This window comes from Lynx rufus, unplaced genomic scaffold (assembly GCF_022079265.1).
Source record: "Lynx rufus isolate CCGP_SWC_20201006 ecotype Redwood Valley unplaced genomic scaffold, mLynRuf1.p SCAF_10, whole genome shotgun sequence".
Classification (NCBI taxonomy): Eukaryota; Metazoa; Chordata; class Mammalia; order Carnivora; family Felidae; genus Lynx; species Lynx rufus.
In genome coordinates this window covers 70093239-70118351 of record NW_025814824.1, presented here as the reverse complement: position 1 = coordinate 70118351, position 25113 = coordinate 70093239, and the positions used below count along the sequence as shown (strand labels likewise).

General features: G+C 46.1%; 1 protein-coding gene across 3 annotated transcripts in view; it reads left to right on the top strand.

Moving 5' to 3' along the window:
• The window catches only part of EPB41L4B (erythrocyte membrane protein band 4.1 like 4B), a 128675-nt gene that overhangs the window by 47053 nt on the left and 56509 nt on the right, over nucleotides 1-25113 (top strand). For all 3 annotated transcript variants that reach the window (XM_047099477.1, XM_047099483.1, XM_047099492.1), the window contains exons 3-14: nucleotides 3271-3313; nucleotides 4158-4236; nucleotides 6177-6221; nucleotides 8045-8097; nucleotides 12729-12849; nucleotides 13928-14015; nucleotides 14183-14271; nucleotides 14563-14632; nucleotides 14730-14899; nucleotides 16679-16788; nucleotides 19492-19522; nucleotides 22878-22911. In XM_047099477.1, coding sequence (XP_046955433.1) covers nucleotides 3271-3313; nucleotides 4158-4236; nucleotides 6177-6221; nucleotides 8045-8097; nucleotides 12729-12849; nucleotides 13928-14015; nucleotides 14183-14271; nucleotides 14563-14632; nucleotides 14730-14899; nucleotides 16679-16788; nucleotides 19492-19522; nucleotides 22878-22911 — 933 coding nt within the window. The remainder of the gene's footprint in view (nucleotides 1-3270; nucleotides 3314-4157; nucleotides 4237-6176; nucleotides 6222-8044; nucleotides 8098-12728; nucleotides 12850-13927; nucleotides 14016-14182; nucleotides 14272-14562; nucleotides 14633-14729; nucleotides 14900-16678; nucleotides 16789-19491; nucleotides 19523-22877; nucleotides 22912-25113) is intronic.

Genomic DNA, 25113 nt, shown 5'->3' with positions numbered 1-25113 from the left:
GTTTTGCCAGATGGACTTGGATGAGAAATTCAGATCAGAAACCACCTTTCTAACACCTGTTAGAATGTTTGAGTTAAATATCATGCCCTCTGAACTTAGAAATGCACCTGCCTGTCTCCAGTGACTGGTTCAATGGTATGTTAAGAGGTCTGGAGCCATTTGCCTTGGCCTTTGCGACAGGCGGTGTGGCTATATTTGGTCAGGATGCAGGTGAACATCTAAGACAGGTCTCGCTGATGTTGAATTTAGGCCTCCAAGCCAAGTGTAGGATATGATTTACTAAATGCCATTTGGGGCCATAGTGCCCGGGTTATTCATCACGAGGTAGTCTTGTGGGATAAAATAGGAGTAATCAGAATCTGGTCCCCTCCTGCAGCTAGGAAAGAAAGTCAGGTCATTTTGAACTGCCTGGATACCAGATAGGTTTTATCATGTCTTGTTTTAGGATTCTGGCTGGGTTTCTTATCACCTCCGATGCAGGCAAGCAACCTGATCTGAACCTTGTAGGGGCAAGGAGCTTTTAAAAGGAAACTGTTTCTGATTACTTTCCCAGATTCGTGAGCCCCAGACTTTTCACAAGCGTCCATCCTGGCAGGGCCCCGTGGCTGTGCAGGAAGGATGGGGGCCAGCCTGCATGGATAAGGGAGCTCCTTCAGCAGCATGGCCAGAGGGAAAAGCAGTCTGCTGTCCAGCAGGAACACTAGCCATGAACTGTCGGTTAACACCAACCATAGACCACTGGCCAGTAAACCTTGGCCAGTAAATTGCTTGAGATTTTACAAAGCCCTGACGGTGATTTTCAGAAGGGGTCATGGGTGTGTCACGATCCCCGAGATCAGTAGGGACATATTGCTGGGTAAGGGGAAAACTTCGGCACTGCATATTTCATGGGCACGCTGGGAGCCTTTAACAAACACTAATGCTGTGAGATTCTCTTTAATGGCTCTTGGGTGGGACCTGCGTCGTGACCGTGACCGCAGTGCGCAACCAGGGTTGAAAACCACCGCCAAGGAAACAACACAGTCGGACTCAGATCAAGATCATAGTTTGACAGCAGAGGGAGGGAAACAGTGGGCTTGACATGTTCTATTCCAGATACAAGGGGGCATGAGGGAAAGAAGTGGGACAAGCCCCTTTAAGCTGTGAGCCTCTGAGGCTAATGAGATTAGAAGGCTGGTTGCAGAGAACTTTCTTTGCAGGGTAATAGTGAGGGGAAGAAAGAGTTTAGTCATAGCCATTAGTGTGATACTTACTGGCAGGAAAGTAAATATACTTTTATCACGTCTGTATCTGTAATCCTCCCAGGGGCTGAGGTCCGAGGTTTTCTGCTTGATTGAGGGCAGCAGTGATATGGAATTCTGCTAGGGCAAACCGATCATCCCAAACTGCCTGATGGGCAAGCAATGAATTAATGAAGTGACCACATGACCCACCCCCAAGAAAATAATATTGTCATTAAAAGTAAAAAATTATGTAGAAAAGTGAAAAAAGTAAACGGCATTTACAGCCCCACATCCAAAAAATAATGTCTATAAATCCTTCTGGACATACCATAATAGAAAATAATAATTTTATATAAACAGGATCCTGGTTTGTTTGGCTTCTTTTTCTTCAAATGTTGAGCTGTGGGTCTCTTGCCACATCAGTAAATAGGCCTCCATCAGTTTTAAAGGCTGAATAGTATTTCATCATGTGGATGAGCCATTTTTTTAATCCTTCTTTGTTGATGGACATTTAGGTCATTTCCAATTCAAAGCTGTAAACAGTGAGATAAAGCACCTTGTACGAGTGCCTTTGAGATCTGCATCCTGCTGTGCTGATCTTCCTTTCTTAGGTGGTTGCTTAGCCGGAGGGTGGAAATGACAAAAGCCCACGTTCTCCCACTGCACTGCTCACAGCTTATTGTGTTATAATTTACCTGTTATTTGCTTTTGTGTTTCCTTATTCCCCTCCTCCTACACAGACATAATGGGCTCTTTGGTGAGGGGTAGAGTGCACTGTACTAATTTAGCCCCACCCTTTCTCATTATTAGAATGTGCAGAGTTGAAGTTGCTTCTGAAAGTATATTGGCAGTCAGCAGAAGGACCCCTGATTCTGAGCAGCTAATGAGAAACCCACTCTGGCTGTGTCATTCCAAATGTTACCATAATGGTGAGGTTTCAGTGTGTATTGGGTTGACGTGAAGTGGTGGGAAGAATTCCTCTTTGCCTTCTTTTAAAAAAATTATGTTGAGGAATACCTAGGTGGCTCAGGCGGTTAAGCATCCGACTTCGGCCCAGGTCATGATCTCCTAGTTCATGGGTTCAAGCCCCGCATTGGGCTCGCTGCTGTCAGCACAGAACCTGCTTTGGATCCTCTGAGCTCCTCTCTCTCTTTGCCCCTCCCCCCACCCTCAAAAATAAATAAACATTAGGGATGCCTAGGTGGCTTAGTCTGTTATGCGTCCGACCTCGGTTCAGGTCATGATCTCACAGTTTGTTGGTTCAAGCCCCGTGTTAGGTTCTGTGCTGACAGCTCAGAGCCTGGAGACTGCTTCAGATCCTTGTCTCCCTATCTGCCCCTCCCCCACTCACGTTTTCTCTCTCTCTCTCTCTGTCTCTCTCTTCCTCTCTCTCTCTCAAAAATTAAAAAAACATTAAAAGAATAAAAAAAAATTATATCGAGGGGCCCCTGGGTAGTTAGTTGGTTATGAGTCTGACCCTTGTTCTCAGCTCAAATCTTGATCTCCAGGACATGAGTTCAAGCCCTGTGTTGGGCTCTGAGCTAGGCGTGGCACATACTTAAAAAAAATTACATCAAGCATGTATTTATTTCTTAAGAATCTAATATGGGACTGCTGGGTTCCATGCTTGGAGCCTGGCATGGGAAACGGAAGTGATTGAAGTGCACCATCCCTGCCCTCCAAGGGCAGAGGCCAGAAGCATAATGGTCCTAAATGCTGTTTTCCATGGAAGTCAAGCTGCTGAGGCTCGTCAGAACTGTAGTATCAACAACAGAGACATTATAGAGAAACCTGCGTATGAGAGAAATGGTTTTGCGATTTCCTGGGGGTGGTAGATAGGACCCAAGTGTTTTTCTGATGAAAATGAGAGGAAGTTGGAATGTCCTCATTGACCAGAGCACAGTTATCTCTCAACCTCAGAACCCTGATCTGGTCCAATGCCTGGTTTTATGGGGAGAATTACTAAGGTTTATAGAGGAGGATAAATGTGGGCTCTATATGGTCTTGCTGATGAACTATTCCTAAAGAAACTTTTTCTTTCTTTCAGCACTGGCTGGACCATTCCAAACCCATAAAAAAGCAGATGAAAAGTAAGTAAGCAGAACTTAGCCTACTCACTTATTTCTTTTATCAGAGAGTAAAACTCCTTTGCCAGTGTTTTGAGGTATTATGTTTTCATTAGAACTTGGGAGCGTTTTAAAATAGATTCAGTTTTAAGTGAATGATTTTTCATCTTAAGGCTGGCCAAATGTTAGAGTTTAAAATTTGGATAAGAGTTTTCGGTAGATATTAAAAAACAGACTATGCTCTCATTTGAAATCAGGCACCCCTGCCAATGAGAACTGATTAATATGCTCTTCACAAGCATGACTTTACGCCTATTATATTCATTTTATAATGAGTTGTAAAAGTAGACTCAGAGAATGGGAAAGCAGGAGTTTTTGACAGTCTGGTCCAGCTCTCTGGTTTTACGGGTGCAGTAACTGCATTTCTTCAGTGTTATTTATGCATGGGTAATTTTTAAAAAGTGTAATACTTTAAAGTGTTCTTACTGTATTTTTGGATTACGGAACCCTTGCTGTTTATATGTCACTTTCCTTTAGCCCACTTAGTATTTTGTAAAAAGTTAGTATCTGTTTGGAATATCTTGGCAATTGGGTGAAAGTAAAATGTCAGCTCTTAGTAATTCATCTACATGGTTAGGGTTTTATTCCAGAATAAGTTACTAGCTAAGCCGTCTTTGTCAATGCAAAAGTACATTTTAGTCTTCCAAATGAAAGGATTGAAAAGAACTCTCTAGCTGTGTATGTCCCTTTGTGCCCTCCCGGTAGCAGTGAATGTATTACTAGATGTAACATGTGTTTCCTTTTGTCCATTCTGTGATCTTCAAAACTGGGGAAAAACATCTTCAATGTTCCATCTCCCTTTGTTCAGTTGGACCTGCTTATGCTTTGCACTTTCGAGTTAAATATTATTCTTCGGAACCGAACAACCTTCGTGAAGAGTTTACAAGGTAGGACCAGATGCAGAACACGACCCCCTCTCCACTGTAGTACTTACCTTATAACTTATGGGTCCTCTAAATATGGGGTCTGCCTGCTCTTCTCTCTGCTGACTTTATATGCTGAGCAAGAGCTATTCGTATTTCCCTTGTGCTTATCCCTGTATTCTGTTGAAAATCTACCCTTGGCTTAGTTTGACCTTTTTCCCAGTGAATCAAAATTAAAAGATTTATTTTCTGATCACATTTCTGTTTTGTGGGGCTGTGGGATAAACTGGTTACTCGTTCCAAGGCACTTTATTTTTGTCTCAGGTACAAAAAGCGAAGGCAGGTATTAGAAGAGCATTTCTCAGTCCCAAAACGCCATCTTATTTTTTTTTAAGGGGCTGCGCGCTGTTCCCTTGATTGCTACGATATCAAAGTTGTTGGAATCCCTTCATGTCATCTTTCAGCCCCACTGAATTTCTTTTAAGGTGTGCCCATGAGTGTCTGCCCCTCCAACTTCAGAAACAGTGTTGAAGCAAAAGAGGCTTTAAAAACATTTAAGTATGGCATTTCTCTCCAGCCTCTCCTCTGTCAGCAAGATCCTCTACCCAACCTTCGGCTGCTTTGAATGTCCCCAGAACCCCCTTGTCATTTGTGTGACCGGCAGTAGTGACGACATGTCAGCCCCTGGTGGTGGCCACTCACCTGGAGATGACCACCTGACTAACACTTTAAAGACTGCTTATCACCATTCCCTGCCCTGGACAGGCCTACTGGGCTTCCACGGTTAGGTTTTCCTATAGGAATTGCAAGTTCTGGCTGTATTCTGCACGGTATTCAGCACCGTGTGTTCTCTCCTTGATGCGAGTACTCAGTTCAGTGGTGGTTAAGCAGCTGTCAGAAACAGGAATGGTCTAGAATATACTAGAACCTTCAGCTCCCCGATCCTTTGATCTCTGGGTCACTCACATTCTCCTGTATCCATTCCAACAGAGAGTGACTATCTGCATTGTTTTCAAAGTTCAAGTAGATTATTATAGAGTTCCTCTTCAGAGTCCTTTATGAAACGTGCTCCTTCTAGCCATCATCCAAGCTATTGATTCTTAACCAGGGTTGTGCGAATCAGAAACACCTAGGAAGCTTTTGAGCAAATCACATTCCTGGGGACCACTCTTGCATGTAAGACTGATTCCATAGGTATGGAGCAGAGCGTGGGTAGCTTTGGCTTTTACAAAGCACTATAAGTGGCTCTGTTGCCCACGTCGTCCTGGTAAAAAAGAAAAAAAAAACAGTTAAGCAAAAACACTTAATTTTTTTTTTTTTTTACTTAGGTGAACTCCACTTGTGTTACTTGCTGCCTCCTCTCCCCATTTCTCATTACCCCATAACCCGCTGGAGCCCAGTTCCAGGATTTTTGTTTTGCATGCGTGTGTGTGTGCACGCATGAGTGCATGTACGCTTGTTTTTTTTTTTAAAGACAGAGTCTGCAGTTAACCTGCATCAGAAAAAAGCCTCAAGCAGTTGCTAACTACGGTCAGCTGTAAACTTTCTGATACCAGCAGCTGCACTCTTCCTGGAATCTGCTGGTGGGACTGGCTGAGGGCCAAGTCCAGTGGCTCCTCCCTGTCTGTCTGATTGGACACGTTGCATGCCTGCGTTTGAGCTCTCTTCTCAAGCTCCAAGGGTGCTGCCGAGGCCATCATTGGACTGTAGAGTGTGTTTCATGTTCCATCCCCCAAGTATCTTGCGAACCCTGTACATGCACTCACCTGCCTAGCTAGGTTCTGGGATGTCTTCCTGGAGACTCAGGAGGAGATGCTTCCACCAACGTCCTCATTTGATTCGGACTCCTTGTTACAATGCAGAATTCTGGGCTGTGCACGGGGAGGGATTTGTGATGGGAAGTTGGGGATTGGAAGCGGTTGGAAAAAAGTATGCCTCTGTTGACTTTTCTGTATGTTTGTCAGGTACCTGTTTGTTTTACAACTCAGGCATGACATTCTTTCAGGAAAGTAAGTATGTTTTTGTTCTAACTCTTAACCCGGGATAGATCATAGTGTATTTCTAAATCACTGTTGTTGTTGTTGTTGTTTTAACTCTTTTACCCTTGTTCCCTTTTCAAAATTCAAAAAAAGTACACCAGGCATTGTAAAGTGAGTCTAATCCTTGTATCGCTGTCATCATCATCTTATTTTAAATGATTACTATATGGCTTGAAGCATTTCCAAGAGCATTTAATATCTTAAGTGATGTGCATTTGGGAATACTTCTCTCCCTGATCACATCACTGCCCCATTCATAATGGCTTTTGTCGTATTTGCAAGCAAGATACGTTATTAGTATGTATACACTTACAAGTATTTGGAGAGTCAGAAGTCTCATTCATCACCATCTGCATTTAAGCAACGTAAAGAGGTTACGTTTTGATTCTGATAGGAGGTTTAGACATCTCATCTCATTTCCTTTTCCCCTTCTTAAAAATGGTTTTTCAATACCAGGCCTCTGGCGACAGTGATTGTTGAGCCCAAGAAGCATTGGCATTGACGTGGTTGGTCTCGCGTGCAGTATTTATTTTAAAGATACAAAATTTCAATGGTCATAGCCTTCACAGTTGTGTCATTTCTCAGCATACGTATCAACTATTTTCTATTATGTGAAAAATGAAGACTCTGCCGAGTCTAAAAAGCGATACCTGACGTTGATGAGAACACATTTTGATTTTGAATACAACCTGAAAGAAATTTGAAAAGTGATTTCCGAATTTGCAAACTCTGAATCGCACATAGGCTTTCAAAACCATAGTGGAATCTATGACAGCACAAGTAGATTGTACAGTGTATACATTTGCCTTATTCAGCCATGCAATACAAATCTCAATGTGTGTATTATGAGTGTGTGTGTGTATTTTTATCTTTCTCTCTTTCTCTCTGCATACTGTGCTCCTCGTACTAAAGGCCTCTTAATTCCAGTAATTGTCTTCAGTTTGGAAAAATATTAATGGCGACGTCTTACATTTATACAGTACTTTGCAGTTTACACGCGCTTCGGCCAGATTGACGGTACTTCCAGCCATAATGGCGTTCTGGTCCCAGCACTGCCTGCTCCCAGCTGGGTGACCTTGAGCAAGACACTTGGTCACTGAGTTCCTCGTCTCTAAAATGGGGGATGGGGAGCACTTACCTTAGCGGTTCATAAAGTCCATGCATTGACCAAATTTGATAGTATATTTGAAAAGGCTTTAAAAACTATGAAGTGCTGTACCAATGTATGTCATTATTATTTTTCTAACTGAATTTGTAATATCAAGTATGAATGAGATCAGTGATTGGAGGCGTGGTAATACGCCTCTGTGGCTACGCCTCAGTTATACTTATTAGAACGCTTGAGTGTATCCAGCTGTCCTGGCAGTATTAGATATTGTGTCTGTCTGTTTATTTTTAACATTATGACCTGGTTTCAAGAAAGAGTTCAGACAGCTTGAAAAGGCGCATGTACTCTATCAAGTAAGTTTCAAAATCCTAAGGCAGAGGGAAGGCTTTTCATTCTATTTCGCAAACTTCCCCATTCTTGCCAAATTCAGTAAAATTGCCCACAGAGTTGATAGAAACTATACTTAGATTGTATCGTTTTGCTCTATGGTGAGAATTGACTTTGGGAAATAGGGAGTGGAAATCAGCTTGTTTGCATTCTTTAATGTGGACAGCAGAAATAGAAACTACCGAGAAAAATCATTATCTAAATAGCACTACCTTTTGAAAAATGACTAATGATATTTTGTATGCTTATGAGTATTAAAAGTTCATATATGGAGTTCATTTCCTCTCTTTTTTTCAAGACTGAAATGCCCATATGAAACGGCTGTGGAATTAGCTGCTCTCTGTCTACAAGGTACATTATTCTTTAGTGGTAATTAGCATTTTAATGTTATGCTCTCGTTTTAGCAATTGATTATCCTGTGTACCAGGCACAGTACCCTACTTTGGGGGTATAAATAAATACAGTATGGCCTCCGTCCCCAAGTAGCTTCGGGTCCCATGAGGATGTGACAAAACCACATCCAGGGTACAGTGCAGTTCCCTCAGGAAGACTTGCAGGAGGCTTGGAAGACTAAGGCCCTTCAGGGGAGGAGTGGATGAAAACAAATGAAGGAATCAAGACAAAAGGTAGAGAAGTGCAGAGGGGTACTGGTAGTCAAATGGTGTTGGAGGGTGGAAGTTCAAGAACCTGGATAAGTGGACAACCTTGAACCCTATTTAAAGAGCATGACCATGCTGTCAGCAGTAGGACTTTGAAGGCTCTCAAGAGGGAGGCAGACCTCGTCAGGTGAGCATTTAGAAAGGCCTCACTGGGTGTGATGGGGAGGTAGGACTGGACCAGGACCGGGGCTGGGGGTGCAGTAAGAAGGTGTTGCAGTAATAAAAGGAAACTCTCTAGGGCGGGGGGTACACACACACACACACACACACACACACACACACACACCAAAAGAACAACATTAGTGGTACAAGAGAAGGACCTGGTCATTACACATCGGTGTTGAGAGAGGACTCAGGCAAGAGTCATAGATAGCTCCCAAGAGTGAGTGACAGGAGCCACAAATGGTTAGAAGAATTGGCTGCAGTGGAGGAGATCATCTACGTAGGACCTCTTGGCTGAGAGGTGCCAGTGGGACCTCTGGTAGCTTCTTGAGCGTGCAAATCTGGCTCCGTCAGAGAGGTCAGGCCACGAGCATTGACAAGGAATCATCTGCTTATAGGTAGGAGTTAGATGGTAGGAGGTTTGCCTACATGATTGTCAGTGTTGACTGTTCCATATTATGCACTGGTGGATTTGAGTTTAAAATGCACAAGAAACACTTGCTGAAGTCTTCAGCATTAATTAAGAAGACACTAACGTGTAGCTGCACATAAGGAATGTTATCAGTACATCACATAGGCATATGTTGTGGATTCATTTTACCAGTGTGTTCATCAGTTTCTCTGGGATAATGAATTATGATGTATTCATTCATAATTACTAATTAATTTTGAACACCATAAGATTTGGCTTCCAACTTTTGTATTTCCCAATTTTTAAAAGTTGATCTAAGTCTTCAAATTCTGAAATCAGCACAGATTTATTATAGAGTATCAGGAGAGCAGCACAATAGTCAAGACAAGTAGAAGGAAGGAAGGAACCCATCATCCTGCCATCCGCAATCAGGGTTTCTATGAGTTGGATGCAGTTTTTAAAATGTAATTCTGATCAGTCATGTACAATTTTTAATATGATTTTCTACTTCGTATTTTCAGTTCTTGTATTTTGTCATGAAGATGGTTTTTAATGACAGCAAGACACTTCTTTTCCTTAGTCACTTTTTAATTCTTATTCTTTAATGGGGGCTTGCATATAGTAGGTGCTCAGTAAGTATAGAATGAATCCATTAGAGTTGGAGAGGCCCTTCAAAGACTTTGGTTGAAGGGGGAGCCTGCCCATGAGGTCTGAAACCATAGGTGGTCGAGGTGACAGTCTTGTCATCTCTAAATATCTGTGCCAAATACAATGCTAAGTGCTTCACATCTACATTTTCCTGATTGAACAGTCCTTGTGGTAAGTGCTATAGGGATCTGTAACGGCTTGGGGAACATGGAAGTCTGCTCTCCATTTTGGCCAGGTACAGATCTCACCAGCTGGCCAAGCAGCATCCGCTCTAGAGTTTCTGAGGCTCCAGGAGGTTATACCCTTTAGCTTGGTGGCCAGCAGTAGACATCAGGTTGTGGTTAAATGGGATGAAGTCACATCCCTGTCAGACCTGGGGCCATCGATCACTGGTCCTGAACGACTAGAGCATAAGGCACATATATCACCATCCTTCCCCACTCCCATCCCCTGCCCCACTTCCCGCTGTGTGATGAAGGCATCACCACACTCACAAAGTCCAGCTCTGGTAGAACCATTTGCCTTGCTCCAGGGCCAAGGCAGATGTGAATGAGATCAGCTATCTGTGAGCCTTTCTTGGGGAAATTACCCCTTTGAGTTGGAACTACAACATCGTGTAATTTAAGATGCAGTCATTATCTCAAGTACAAATGAAAAGTCTGAAGTGGGGAACAAGTGGGGAAGTTCTTGTTACATTGTCCCTCCGTGGCCCCTTCTCCCCACATCCCATCGGAAAGTGCCACAGCCTACTTTCTAGTTGAATCACAGTGGAGCCAGCTTGCGTCAGAACATCGAGATCACTGGAGCATCTCAGGTTTCAGTAAAATGGAGGGTGTGTTTCCTCCCTTGCTTGAGCCTTGAAGACATGTTCTTGCTGTGATCATCCTTAAATTAATGGTGCCCCTCCAGAGTTGCGGCCCCGAGTGAAGGCGGTGCCCTTTTGGGGACTAGTTTTATGATAGATTTGAAGGTGAATCCAGGCAAAGAGAATGAGAGTGAGGAGAACGGGACACGATCTTCTTTCGTCCTTGCAGCAGCTCTCATTTTACCGATGGGGCATCAGAGATGGAGAGTGGTTAAGTGGCTTGCCCAGGTTGCACAGAGAGTGTACAGCAGAGTGGGGATTCCGGTCCTCCTGTGTCTGAGCTGTGACCGCCACCCTCTGCACCCTCCACGGCCAGAACTCAGGCAGAGAAGTGTCGTTCTGCCTCTTGGAAGGCAGGCGTGCTATCTCAGAATCTATGTACAGGCATCGCTTGGGCCTGTTGTAATCCAGGAACAGTGAGGAGGATACTGGCCCCCTTTCCCGGTCTCGGGGAAACCTTATCACTGTCTGGCTTCTCCTTCCTGTGCTTGATGATGTTAGTGGTCTCGCCAGACACACTGCTCACCCCAGGGATTTGTTGCCTCACTTTGGCCCACGGGTGCAGCAGAAGGGTGGTCCATGTGAAGGAGATCTCTCCCCAGACTGCCCCTCTAGCCTCGCCAGGTCTCTGGTTTCAGGGTGAGCTCTTGGTTATTGGTCAGTGGCAGCCTTGGGAGCCCAGCCCTTTTACCTTCTCTGGGTGAATATTTCTAGAGCAGAATCTTCATCTGTGACTTTGCCCAAGGTACTAAGTAGCTGCACGCCCTGACCCAGACCACCCTGGTGGTCTTCGGGGGGCCGTCCACTTGAGAGTTGCAAATGGAGGGCTTGGGTCAGGTGAGGAAGCACTCAGCAGGTCCCCACCCTGTGTCAGGCATCGCCTCTTACAGCCCTCCCTCCCACCACCCCGCTGAGTTGGGTAGTTGCTTTGTCTGTATGGACAGAAAAGTTTCATCCGCTTCTGGAAGCTGGGCTCTGGGATTAGAAAAGGCTGCTGAGTACTTAGTGAGTTGCTATTAGCAACACACGCTGGCCAATCAGTTGTAGGATTTCTTGTGTTAAGCAGTGTTTCTCAAAGTGTGTGCCTGGGTCAGCTATCGCAGCAGCATCTGGGAGCTTGTTAGAAATGCAGATTCTCAGGCCTTATTCCAGACCTGTGGGATCAGAATCTTGGAGGGTGGGGTGCCACAGTGTGTGTTTTAGCGAGCCTTACATTTCCAACGTAAGTTGGAAAACCAGTGTTGTAGATCCGTGCTTTTCAAAGCAGCCTGTGTGCCAGTCAGCTGGGCATCTGGTGAGAAGGCAGGTTTTGCTTCAGGAGGTCTGCAGTGGAGCCTCAAAGTCTGCGTTACGAGCAGGCTCCCAGATGGTGCTGATGCTGGACCAGGCTTTGTGTGGCAGGGTATTAGAGAAACCTCTGGAGGGTTCCTTTCCGTTCTGGGGTCTGTTCCCTGGAGCTGCAGGGGTGGGGGTCCCGGGTGGGGAGAGTGGATTTTCTCATCTGTGCCTTGGAGGCACGGGGCCCCCTATGTCCTGGGCCCTTCATTCTGTGGGGTCCTCGGCCAGAGAGCAACTAGCGTGTGGGACACTTGGGGCCTTTTTGTGGAGACTGCTCACGTGGCTGCTCCTCTCTGCACAGCCGTCTTCGTCTTCCTCCCTGTTCTGGCTGAGTTGCCGCAGCTGCTCCTGCAGCCTTGTCCCCCCCTCCCCCACCCCCTCCTTCCTTCCCTCCCTCCCTCCCCCCTCCCTCCTTCCCTCTCCCTCCTGGCATATTTTCCCCTAGATTCTACATGCACTGAATTCTTGATTGGTCCTCTCTAGCACTGCACACTCGGAGTGCTGCTCCGACCCACCCTTTAGCGAGAGCCCTGTTAGATGTTTCTGGGCAGGTCCTCCTTCCCTGCAATTGCCTTTTATTGCAGATCTGGGCTCGACCACTTCGTGGGGGAAATATAATCTGGGCCTCCTTGGGTATGGGGGAATAGTGGAGAGAAAGACGGTAATAACTAAGATAATGGTGTTTTGCCCGACAGGGAGGGCATTGGGATGATTCTTGGGGGTTCTGGACGTACATGTGGGGGCACCAGGTGGGAGTTGAGCCCTCCTGAAAGCAGGGAGTTCTGCATGTGGGGGTACCTGTGCTCTGTAATCGTGCCAACTGCCTTTGGACCTGGTTGCAGCAATAACTGAAAGCATTCAATGTCTCCTGTTTTCCTCCCTTTTATGAAACTCGCAGCGGAGCTGGGGGAGTGTGAGCTTCCAGAACACACGCCAGAGCTTGTGTCTGAGTTTCGGTTCATTCCAAATCAGACAGAAGCGATGGAATTTGATATCTTCCAGAGATGGAAAGAGTGCAGGTACCTTGATGCTACCGTCTAGCGTTCTGATATATTTATTTTGTGATGTGTCAGCGTCTCTCGGACTCAGATGTGCCAGTAGAATCGCTCTGTCGAAGACCGTAAAACTGTAGCTCCAACTCTTCACTTCTCGCCTGTGCCTCAGTCCTGGTTTTCCAAAGGCCCACACGACGTCTGTCTTTCCCAAGATGTACAGTAAGGACCAAAGCCTAGTCCCGTTTCCCTCTGAATGGCAGAGCCTGGTCCTGATTTGCTCATTACTGTCAAGGACACCGCTGCTCTCCTGGCCTCCTGGAGAGAGTGAGGAGGCTCCACCTTGGTACATTCCCTGTGCCTGAATCTTCTAGAGTGGACCCTTTGGAAATATGCCCTGTTGTCCCTTACAGGGACACTCGTATTTGAGACCATGTGTTGTAGAGGTTCTGTTTCCGGACATGTGGTCACCAGAGCTAAATCGAACCTTGTCCGTTATATGCTGGCTCTTCCCTCCTCCTCCCCGGGGTCACCCTAGGCTGACAGGTTTCTGCCTCGATTACCAGTGCTGCCTTTCCTCTCTCCCAGCCCACCTTCCCAAACTCTGCCCGATCCAAGTCCGTCTTGGACGCAGAAACTTAGCGTGGTTTCCTCTTGTCCCTTGGCCCTTCTGAGGGACATAATGACTTTTTTGAAACTGGAAAGTGATGTTAGCCCAGTCTTGTGCCACATCCAAACAGTAGAGGAATATGTGGGTGTAGAGTCACAGGGCCCACACCCTGCGCACACACACCCACTGTCCTCGCTGCGGGCCATCGTTGTTGGCAGTCAGTGGTGCGTCTTTCCAGCTTTCCTGCTTTGCATATACAGCACATACCCGCGTCCATGCACAAAAATGGTTTCTGTAAGTGTCCACGTTGTAAGCACTGCTGTCCTCTTTCTATTCAATGAACAGTCTGTCCATAGAGGTCTTTTCCTGTTCACATAAATTGGTGTCCCTCATTCTTTTAATTGCTACAGAGGATCCCTGAATGTGGCTGTGCCCTTCAGAATTCTGTGGGTGTACGAGCTGCAGTTTACATGTATTTCCATTGGTTTTTCTAAGGGGAAAGAGCCCTGCCCAGGCGGAACTGTCCTATCTGAATAAAGCGAAGTGGCTGGAAATGTATGGGGTAGACATGCACGTTGTCAGGGTAAGAACCGTGTGCGTTTAAGTAACGGGGTTTCTTGGGCTTCGCTGTGACTGAGCCATGCGTAAACTATGTGCAAACAAAGTAACGTGGTGAGGAAACTGTTTTGCATTCTGCTCTGTGACGACCTGTTAGAACCCTCTACCGATTGTCACTTCGTTTATTTGTAGGGAAGAGATGGCTGTGAATATTCTCTTGGACTGACCCCGACAGGCATATTAATCTTTGAAGGAGCTAACAAAATAGGCTTATTCTTTTGGTAATTTAGTTTTGTCTAATATTAAAAATGTCTTTTCCTATTTTGTGGTGGAATTCTATGTGATGGATGATTATTGAGGGATATTTGCAACCCCGAGATTTGCTTTAAAAACACACCATGCTCCCGTACTTGCGGGTGTTTGGCGGTAGCACTGACTTCTGGATAATCACGCTTGAATGAATGAATGATTTCTGTAGCAAATCTAAGCTTAAAAAGTAGAAAGGAAAACTGCTGTTTGTGTAGATAGTTTTCCTGCGGATTGTACTTTTAAAATGTTTTCTCTCTGACCAGGCCAAAAATTACCAAGATGGATTTTAAAAAGAGCAAATTGACATTGGTGGTAGTGGAGGATGATGATCAGGTAAGCCTTGCTCCTGGCTGTCCTCCTTGCTGCAAATAATCCTTCACTGATGTTCCTGGCCCCCACTGAGACGCGAACCTTGTGCTTCACCTCAAAGGGACGGGAGCAAGAGCACACGTTTGTCTTCCGGCTGGACAGCGCCAGGACCTGTAAGCACCTCTGGAAATGTGCGGTCGAGCATCACGCCTTCTTCCGCCTGCGGACGCCGGGAAATAGCAAATCGAACAGATCAGACTTCATCCGGCTGGGGTCTCGCTTCAGATTCAGGTGGGCACTGGTTTTTACAACGTGGATGCCGTGTTTCGAAGGAGGGCAGCAGTGATGCTTTTTGTGAATGGATCTGTGTGTCCGGAGGCTTGAGTCGGGTGTCCTGTTCCTGCTTCTTTTGTAAGATCTGACCTTTGGTTGAGTCCCCGGAGCTGTTTTAACCTCCGTGCCCTCATTGATAAAATGGGGCTAATAACAAAATTGTTAATAGCTGACATGTAGCTGGACCTGTGCCATCTCAAACAGTAGATAGTGTGGCCATGAGATTAATTAATATTAAGTAAATTTTAAAATGTGGTTCCTCTGTCTCACTCACCACACATCAAGTGCTCAGTGCACGTGAGGTGGGTGGCTGCCGTAGTGGGCGGGGCAGGCGTAGAACACAAGCTGTGCTAGAGCTTTTCATGAACCCATGTATAATCCTTCCTGCAGACTTAATGAGCTAGGTCCTCTGACTATCTCCACCGTACAGATGAGGAAGCCAGGGCTGAGGGGTTACACAATCTGCCCAGCGTCACAGTAAGTGGCAGAGCTGCGAGTCAACCCCAGACGGTCTGGGGCTTCTGTTCCAACCCCTCCTCTCTTGCCTTTCGTGTGCCGGCATCAAGAAATGTGTCGATGATTAAGAATGAGAGCAGATGTCCCCCCATGTGTGTGCAGGGGATCCCAGATAGGCTCGGTAGATATTGGAATCTGAAGAGACCTTGAAAACATGGAGAATTTAATTGTTCACATATTTTTACTTAACATTTGTAAGGCCATGTCTTTCAAGATACGTGAAACCTCCTTGGGGTTTTATTAAAAACGGGGATTTATGACCTCATCTGAGACCCTTGTAATCAGAATCAATGGGTGCACCCATGTGCATTCATGAATAAGGCCTGGGAATGTGCATTTTAAGTGCCCTCCCAGGGTTGATTTCTGAGGCCTGTTTACAGATCTGAGAATCACTGTTATAAGCTCTAAAATTTCACATGGTTTCATAACCTCTGCCCACACATGGTATGTCCTTGAATGCCCTTTCATATGCCAAAAGATGTGCTCTTTTCAGATTTATCTACCGTGCAAGGAAATGGCTGTTGGGGTGGTTGCTAAGGCAGACTTTTCCATCCTTGGAGGAAACTCCCCCAGGATTTGGTCCAGACCAGGCACCCTCCAGAAGAAGGAAGGGGAGTTTGGAGACAAGGTTGCCCCTCGGAGGCACTTAGAGCAGGTGGCAAGTGTCCCCTTCCGTGTGATAAATCATCAACCGAGAGTAGGGCCGGAATGAAGCAGTGATCAATCAGATAAAAACAGCATACTTCCCGGAAGCTACGTTGCTTGAAACCCAGAAAGCCTTGGTGAAAGAAGTAATGATTCCCCTGGCATAGTAAGGAAAGCCAGGGTTTAGTTAAGTGGTCACCGATAACAGCATTTTAAGACTTAAATGTCTACGTAATGTGTGTTATGAAAGGTTATTTGATTTGTGAATCATTGTGCTCTCAGTCAGATGTGGCAAGTACTTGGACCTGCCTGGTTTGTGCAGCCAAGTGACTGGTACCTAAATTGCGGACTTTGTCTCTTGGTGGAAATATCTGCCCCTGTCATACAGCTTGGATTTGGCAGAGGTGATTTTATTGCTAAATGGAAGGCTAAATTTAGCGTGTGTCTTTACCAAACGAGTTCACGATAAGTTGAAATTTACATTGGAGCTTTTGAAAACAGAAGTGCGCTTACAAATATGTATAATGTGCTGATATTCTGACACTGGTAACATGCAATAAAATATTTACTTTCCAGTGGGCGGACAGAGTATCAAGCCACACATGGGGCCAGGTTACGGAGAACCAGCACCTTTGAGCGGAAGCCTAGTAAACGCTATCCATCCCGGAGACATTCGACGTTCAAAGGTGGTGTGCTTTTCATTCTGCTTGGCATTTTATGTTATGATGTAGTTGGTTAAGCCCCAAGGAACTTAGCTTGGTAAAGCAGTTCTTAAAGGAACATTCTACTCTTCTACTCTTGTCATTCTGAAGCTTTTGACAAAACCCCAGTGGGAGGGATTCTGTTAATGGGAACCAGGCCACCTTTGCCGTCCGCTGTCTTTAGTTTTGACCATTGGACATGTTCATCTTCTCCCTCTTTTTCATCCTTCTTTTCTTGTGCCTCTTCACTTCCGTTGTTCCTGGGACCTCAGGAATATCATAGGTTACCATGTTTTTTTGCCCAGATGAATGATGCTGTGTCTTAGAGGGAAAAACAGTCCTTCTCTCCTCTATCTTACAGTTTCAAATGGGACACCAGTCTCATGCTAACTAGAATTCTGGCCACTAAGAGCAGATCCAGAAATTTTAAGTCCTGGACTCCGTACCTGCAGTCAGTCCATGCACGTCCTGCGCTTGAATTTAGCCTGGACTTAGGATGCCTTCCCCTCCCCCCTTTTCAGAACTCCCTGAGCCTTAGTCTGTCATTTACTACTATGGCTTCATGCCTTTCTGAAGGCTGGTACCCAATACAGGACCAGTTGGCAAATGAGCAAGCTGGGCTTGTTTAAACTTGGCCTCCACATCCTACCTCCTAGCTCTTCTCTGCCTACACTTGATTGTTTCTCCCTTCGGGACACCTAGTTTAGCACTGAATTGTGGGCTTTTTCATGGCATGGCCTCTGAACTCTCAACCCCTGGGGCCCTGTCCTACATATCACTTACTCATAGGTTTTTCTTGTATCACTCAGGACTTAGTGGGCCTTTGTCAGAACTGTACCTATACTTCACTCCCTTCTAGAATCTTTAACCTTGTGGGGCACCTGGGTGGCTCATTTGCTTAAGTGCCTGACTCTTCTTTTTTTTAAGTGTAGTAGCTATTCCCTAAACCAAATTAAAAAAAAAAATTTTTTAACGTTTATTTTTGAGAGACAGAGAAAGAGCACAAGCGGGGGGTGGGGCAGAAAGAGAGGGAGACACAGAATCCAAAGCAGGCTCCAGACTCTGAGCTGTCAGCACAGAGCTCGATGCAGGGCTCGAACTCTCAGACTGAGAGATCATAACCTGAGCTGAAGTTGGACGCTCAACCAACTGAGCCACCCAGGCGTCCCCCTAAACCAAACTTGTAATGTTTGTTTATTTTTGAGAGAGCGAGAGAAAGAGAGCACAAGCTGGGGAGGGGCAGAGAGAGAGAGGGAGACACAGAATCTGAAGCAGGCTCCATCCAGGCTCCGAGCTGTCAGCACAGAGCCTGACACCGGGTTTCGAACATACAAACAGTGAGATCATGACTTGAGCCAAAGTTGGAAACTAAACCAACCGAGCCACCCAGGTACCCCTGTTTTTGAACCAATGGTTTAATAGCACAGCAGCCAAAAGCTCTCTAAAGTCATTCTTGGCTGCTTTAATGGAGAAAAAAATGGCCAGTGCCCAGGAAATATGGCCTCACCTTCAAGAAAGACCAGAGGGTGAGAGGATTGGGGGTGTGCCCAGAGAAGGGTGATGGTGGATGAAGGTGATTGACTGCAGGAACTGGGAGCGACAAGTGATGCAGTGGGGGAGAGAGGGAAGGACTTGCTTCCCTGTCAAGCCTTCTACTTGCTGCCTGCAGTCCATGGGATCAGTGTTATCCAGAAACACTCCAAGTAAGGAAGAAGTTCCTAATAGTGCTGTCAAAGATAGAGCCATCTCAAGACTGTACTGGGCTCCCAGTCCCTGGAGGCCTGTGCAGGCACAAAGGGAAAGGCCCCTTGGTGTGGCCACTGCAGAGGGGAGGGTGTGTCCTATGTCTTGACCCATGGGTGGCTTTGGACCTCTTCTAGACCACAGGTTCCCTGATTCTCCTCTACTTTCTTTCCCAGTCTCCATCCTCTTTTTTTCTTTTGTGTTACTGGCATTTTTTCCCAGCCAGAGTTCTGGCATCTCTGTGAAGCTTTTAATGATTTTCTGTGCTACATCTTTTTAAATTTTTTTAAATGTTTATTTTTGAGAGAGAGAGAGAGCGTGTGAGGGAGGGAGGGGCAGAGAGGGAGGGAGACACAGAATCCTAAGTAGGCTGCAGGCTCTGAGCTGTCAGCACAGAGCCCAACGCTGGGCTCAAACCCAGGAACCGCGAGATCATGACCTGAGCGGAAGTCAGATGCTCAACCGACTGAGCCACCTAAATGAAATGGGAGTCTAGATAAACAAGCTTTAGCTCTGTCCATGGTCCCTTCCACAGATTCACATCCTGCCCCAGCTACAAAAGTCTGCCCTGAGCTTCCCAGTACTGTCAGGCTTATATTTCAGCCTCTATCATCCCCTTCTGCGGTCTTTGATTTCACACACCTCTCTTGTCTCTGTGTCAAGACTGTGAACCCCTTGAGAGCCAGAATTGCCTCTCATTTCTGTATCTGAGAGCACCTGGCTCTGGGAACATGCTCGGCATTCGCTGAGTGAATTGGAGGGCTTGGCACAGTGGAAAAGAGACTTTTCCTCCAGAAAGAAGGAGGTAATATGGAAATTCTGCCTCCTGGGGTTGGGACCCCGCTGCAACCACAGAAATCTCCACCCTAGTCATTGTCATCACGTGGTTAAAAAAAAGTGATACAGCTCTCTAAGATGGCATACCTTTCTGTTTTTCCTTTAAAGCGAGCAACCCAGTGATAGCGGCTCAGTTCTGGTAAGTGCCCCCAGACTCTGGGGTACAGCTCTTCTAATTATCGTCTTTATTTGCAATGTTGACTTTTTCTTTAATACAATTAAACCACAGAGTGAGTCACCTGATGATTTTCCCCTGCTTTTTCTGCTGCCTGACTATACCATCCTCCTGGTTCTCAATAAGTGCACAATGGAATGTTCCAAGACCGTTTTTTTTTTCTTTTTTAAAACACAGCTGCTCTGTTTGTGTAGCTTTGTGCTTTGTTTATTACAACAGTGGGTGATGAAGGTGAGAGGAATGTGTGCAGCGCACTGTGCTGATGGCATTGCAGGCAGTGATGGGAAAGAAAGGCCATGCTCTTGCGCAAAAGCTCCGTGAGAGCAAATGCTGGATTCACTCAGTGATGTGCAGATTTTACAGTCATACAGTGTAGAAAACCTTTACGAAACACATTTATTGAATTTCGTGCAGAAAAAAGAACATGTCACAAGACTGAAACTCCAGCACAGATGTGAACAAACTTTTCCTGTGAAGTGCCAGGTAGTAAATACTTTGGACTTTGTAGGCGATGCTGTCTCTTTCATGACTGCTCAGCTCTGTGGTTGGCGCACAAAAGCAGCCATAGACAGTCCGTAAATGAAAGGACAAGGCTGCTGCGTTCCAGTAAAACTTTACTCATAAATGCAGGTGGGCTACATTTGGCCCATGGGTGTGATTTGCCAGCCCCTCCCCCAGCACAGGTGTTCTTGATCTTTCCTGTACATGGAATCTCCTGGTGAGCCTTGAAACGTCCCCCTCAGCCCAGCCATACTCCAGGCTCATTGAATCAGTCTCTGGGCAGGGGACTCACGCACCTAGGGTTTTTTGCTTTTTTTTTTTTTTTTTTTTTTTTTTAAGTCCCAGATGATTCTAGTGTGTGGGAACCACCATCCCATCTTGCACTTGCCTCTTTTTCTCTCTCTGAAACAACTGCTTATGTGAGTTTTGCCCTAGGTGGACAGCTGCTCTCTCATGCTTGAGAATTACAGGCTGTCATTCCTTCGGCCCTGGTATCCAAGCTCCAGGCACTGGCAGCCCAGTTTAGTCAGCCCCTTGGTCTTCCCAGGCACACGGGTCTCAGACTGCTGGGGAGGTCTTAGAGATGAACACAAGTTGACTGTGCCATGTGCCCTGCACCTGTACTCGGGCAGAGCCCGGCATGTGGAGGAGCGGATAAGTCGGAGGCCTTGGTTGGTGATGAGGGTGCAGGCCAAGGGACCAGAAGGCCTCCCGCCTCATCCCAGCCTTGCTCTAACCCAGCGCTGGGGCCTTAGGTCTTCCTGCTGGGCTTCCTTTTTCTCACTGAAAACAAGGAGTTTGGGCTAGATCAGTGTTTGCCCAAACTTTTTTAGTCTCTGATTTTCGCCTCCCGGAATAAACCTGACCTGGAGGTCCAATATAGAGAACAGACAAAAGCGGAGCTGCCCCGGGTGGAGCCAGGCAGGGAGGAAAGGGCTGGTGCCTGCCTGTTCCTCTGACATCTGACCCCTGTCCCCCAGGCAGCCACAAGACACCCGCAAGGGCCCCGAAGCGCGCTAGGGAACATAACCAGCCCCTTGTATCACAAAGCTGGAGCTCAGCCCTGTGTCTCTGGTTCCAGGCTCCGCCTACAGTGCCATTCTGTGAGGAGGCAGGCGGCCGACTCTTGTGTCTGGGTTCAGTTCTCAGCACCTGAAGAAGGGCTGCAGAGTCCTGTTGAACTGCCATGGAGCATACCCTGGCCCCCCGAGGGAGGGGCTCCCACATGGGTTCATTGTAGGCCTGTGGGCTCGCTCTTCTCTAGGATCCCCGCTGCGGGTAGTATGCTAAAAGCATTTGCAGCTTTCTCCACCTGTCAGTGTATCTTGCTTTTAATTCTCAGGGGCCTGTGAGTTACAACATTTCTTTCCTTTGCTAAGGAAGCGATTGTTTTGTTTGTTTTTCCCTAATAAAATTATATTTTCCCTTTAGCATCTAGTGGAGATTATATATATATTGAGCATCTAGTGGAGATTATATATATTGGGAACCAAAACAAACTTAAAAAAAGTGTCCACCAGGAACAAAAAAACCCAGTAAATATACCCTTTAGGAACAAATGAGCTAATAACCACTGTTTGCAGCTGTTCAATTGCTCTCCGCAGCCTGTGGGATCCCGGGGTGAGTAGGATTGCTGTGGGAGCCAGGGATGAAATTGCGCTCTGGGCTGCAGAGGTGATACCAGAAAAATTGCACCTTGCAGAACACTTAACCTTCCAGATAAAATCCAGCTGGAGGTGAATCTGGCCCAGAGCCTGGCTCGGTGCACTGGCCTTTCTGGAAGACAGAGCCATTTAGACCCCAAGCAAGACTCATAACAGTAAAATGTTTCTCTCATTGTTGAAGCAATAAACCTTGATTTCGAGCACACCACCCTAGCAACGTAGCCCAACGATGGTGCCGTGTTTGTTTGTGTTTCTCCTGGCGGATGCCAGCCTTACGTAGGAAACACATGTGTTTTAAGTGCAAAGCCAGCCTGGGATTCTCTGCCCATATATGTGAGTACGTATAGTTTTTTAACCAGAGTAGTTTTACTTGTGAGTCCACCAAAATAGGATCGTGCATGAGGAGCGTGGTACCTTTGCTCGGACCGTCAGGGAGCCAGCTGGACTCTGTGGAAAGAAGGTGGGCTCTGAGATGGAGCAGATACCCATTCCAGTCCCAGCTCTGCCACTGACTGCGTAGCTGACTGACCCTGAGCAGGTTTCCCAACTTCTCTGTTAGGCAACCTTTCCTTTATCTGTAAAATGAGGTGGTACCAGTTATTGACCTCATAGCCTTGTGGTGCGGATTAAATAGTAACAGATGTGGAGCTCCCAGTACAGAGCCTTATATGGAATGAGCGTTCCACGGTGGTGGCCGGATCGTGGCATTGTTCATAGCAGTGGGACCCATAGCGGTAGATGTTCAGAAACGGCCGGTAGATGTTCAGCTCTCCCTTCAGTTGGAAAAGGCTCTGGGCGTCACTGGAGCCGTCTGGTGCCACCCAGCAGTGCCAGCGCAGACCTGGAATGGGAGCTAAAAGTACTTGGTGTGTCCCAACTGAAAGGACCTCCTTTTTGTCACCAAAGCGTGGCAAGCAGGATTCTGGAATATTACCTTTGTGTTTCAGTTTGTGAGCTCGAAAGTGACGAGTGGAAGTTGGTGTTTGGTTTCCTTGGTTATATGTTCATGTAAACAGCTAATAACCAAAAAGAAGCGGTGTTCGTGAAAGTTCCTAACAGTGTAGGTGGTGTTTAAGATTTATGATCGTTAAAAAATCACTAACAGTGCCGCTTTACAACCTGTTACATTACAATTTTTCCCTTCTTTTCTATAGCTCTAAAACAAATCCTGAAGTCCATAATTACCAGGTGAGATACTGCTTTTAAAGATTTTCTTGAATACTTCTTAAAATTTCAAAATTTTCTACATCAAGTAGTTATTATGCTTATAGTCAGATTTTGAAGAAATAATAACATGCTTTTTGTTGGTTGTGGGGTGGGGGGGCTTGTTTTTTTTTTTTTTTTTTTTTTTTTTTTGAGAAAACGGTGAGAGGAGAACCTTCCTCTGTGACTCCTGGCCCCTCTTGGTCATTTCAGCTGCCTATTTTTTTCTTAACCTTATCAACTGGCAAACCACAGAGACGTATGTTTAAGTTTCTGGGTGGTCAAACACAACCTCTTAGGAGCGCTCAAGTGAGGCCGTGTTTTTTCAGCATGTTCTAGGCCTAGGGAACATGAGTCCCTTGAGATGTGCCTCCAGGAAAGGATGTCTCAGTCACACGTTTGGGAGATATGTCCTTCATTCCCCTTCTTGGATCTTACAGTCTCCGCTGGGGTTTCAAAAGTACTGAGAAATCCTGCAAAAAAGATAACGTTTTATTTTTTTTAATCCATTGTCTCCCCAAATCATTTGATATTCAACACCCCCTCCCCCAATCAAAAAAAGCTAGCTTCTCACCTACCCGCCTGTTTTTGATAGTGTATCTGTTATCAGTGGAGCATTGGTTTCCAGAACCTACTTTGTAAAGCATTGTGCCAGGCCTGTTTCCTGCAGAAGGAGCACAGATAGGTTTCTGTGGCTCGTGATATGCTCTTTTACAGGGTGGCCAACCAGGGCCCTCAACGCCTGCCCGCCTACCCACTCACAGTTACCTGGGGGTGGCTCTTGCTGGCCATTCACAGCCTTCTACAACCTGGCTCCAACTTGGTTTTCTACATTTATTGCCTTCCTCCTCTCTGCTCCTTATCACACATCATATGTTCAACTCTCAAAGAATCACATAATCGGTGCCCCCAGAATTTCTTCCCACTGTTCCCGTTTCCATGCTTGTCTGCCTGAAATCCCCTCACTTGTCTGTGCATTAAAATCCCCTCCAGAGTCCCCTCAGAAGCCACCTCCTCCACAGAGCCTTCTCTGATCCTCATAACTGGAAATCACCAACACCAGTGGTCTTCAACCCCACTGCATGTTAAAACCATCTGGCAGGCTTTAAAAACATGGCCGGTGCTTGGGCCTCACCCTGGGCTGAACAATCAGATGCTCTAGGGATAGATAGTTCTGGGCATCAGAGAGCTTCAGAGCTGTTAAGGGGGTTCTGATGAGCTGTGCTGACAGTGTGTCCCTCACTTAGTAGGTTTGTGCCTAGAGGCAGCAGTCGTGTCTGATGGCCTCCTCACTTGGGGCCACTTCTCTTCCTGGGCGAGTTCTGTCCAAGGACATTACGCTCAGGTTTCCTTCATCACCAGTCTGGTTTCGGATGTCACAAGAAGCTACTCCATGAGGTCACCTGGGAGCGTTTGTTCTGGTTTAGTGTCTTTCCTGATCTTTTGTTACCGTAGATATTAATTTTTCGATGGGGGTGGGATCCTAATGTACGTGACTTTTACGAGGTCTCCAAATTATGTTTCAGAAGAATTTTGCCATATCATCTTCCATACATGAAATATTCCCAATGTGCAGAATCTGGACACGACTTCTGAGTTTGGGGGGAATAACATGTAAAAAGTGCTTTGAACCTGGTAGGGGAAAAGCTAGGTTTCCCGATCTTGCCTTTTTTAGGTTCTTGAATCTTCTCAGTCACAGATCAGCTTTTTGGTTTGGAGAGATTTTCGGGTGTGACTGGCTAGCTGTGGGGGAAGGGAAGAGTTGTGGACAGGCGGTCCCTGCTTGAAGGCAAGAAAAAAAATGAAAACAAAGCCCATTATTCCCTGCTCGGAGTGAATACGGAGGAAGTTGTTCACGAAACTCACATGCACGAAAACTGTTCTTGTAACATCTTTGGCAACCACTGGTCCCCCACACCTTAGCCATCTTGGAGGTTACGTGTTGCTCTGTCAAGGTTTGGGAATGAATTGAGCGGGAAGAGAACGTCCTGAGAAGTGGCCTGATTGATAAAGGCTTGAGTGCTGAGAAGGGTTTTTGGGAGAATGGGAGTATGGAACATCTGTCTTATTGTGAGCTCAGTGAGACTAGGCAACTGCAAAGGATAGATTTCTGTGGTTTTAATAAGGACATCTCTTGGCGTTTGGGGAGGGACAGTTCTTCATTGTTGGGACTGTCCCAAGAGTTAT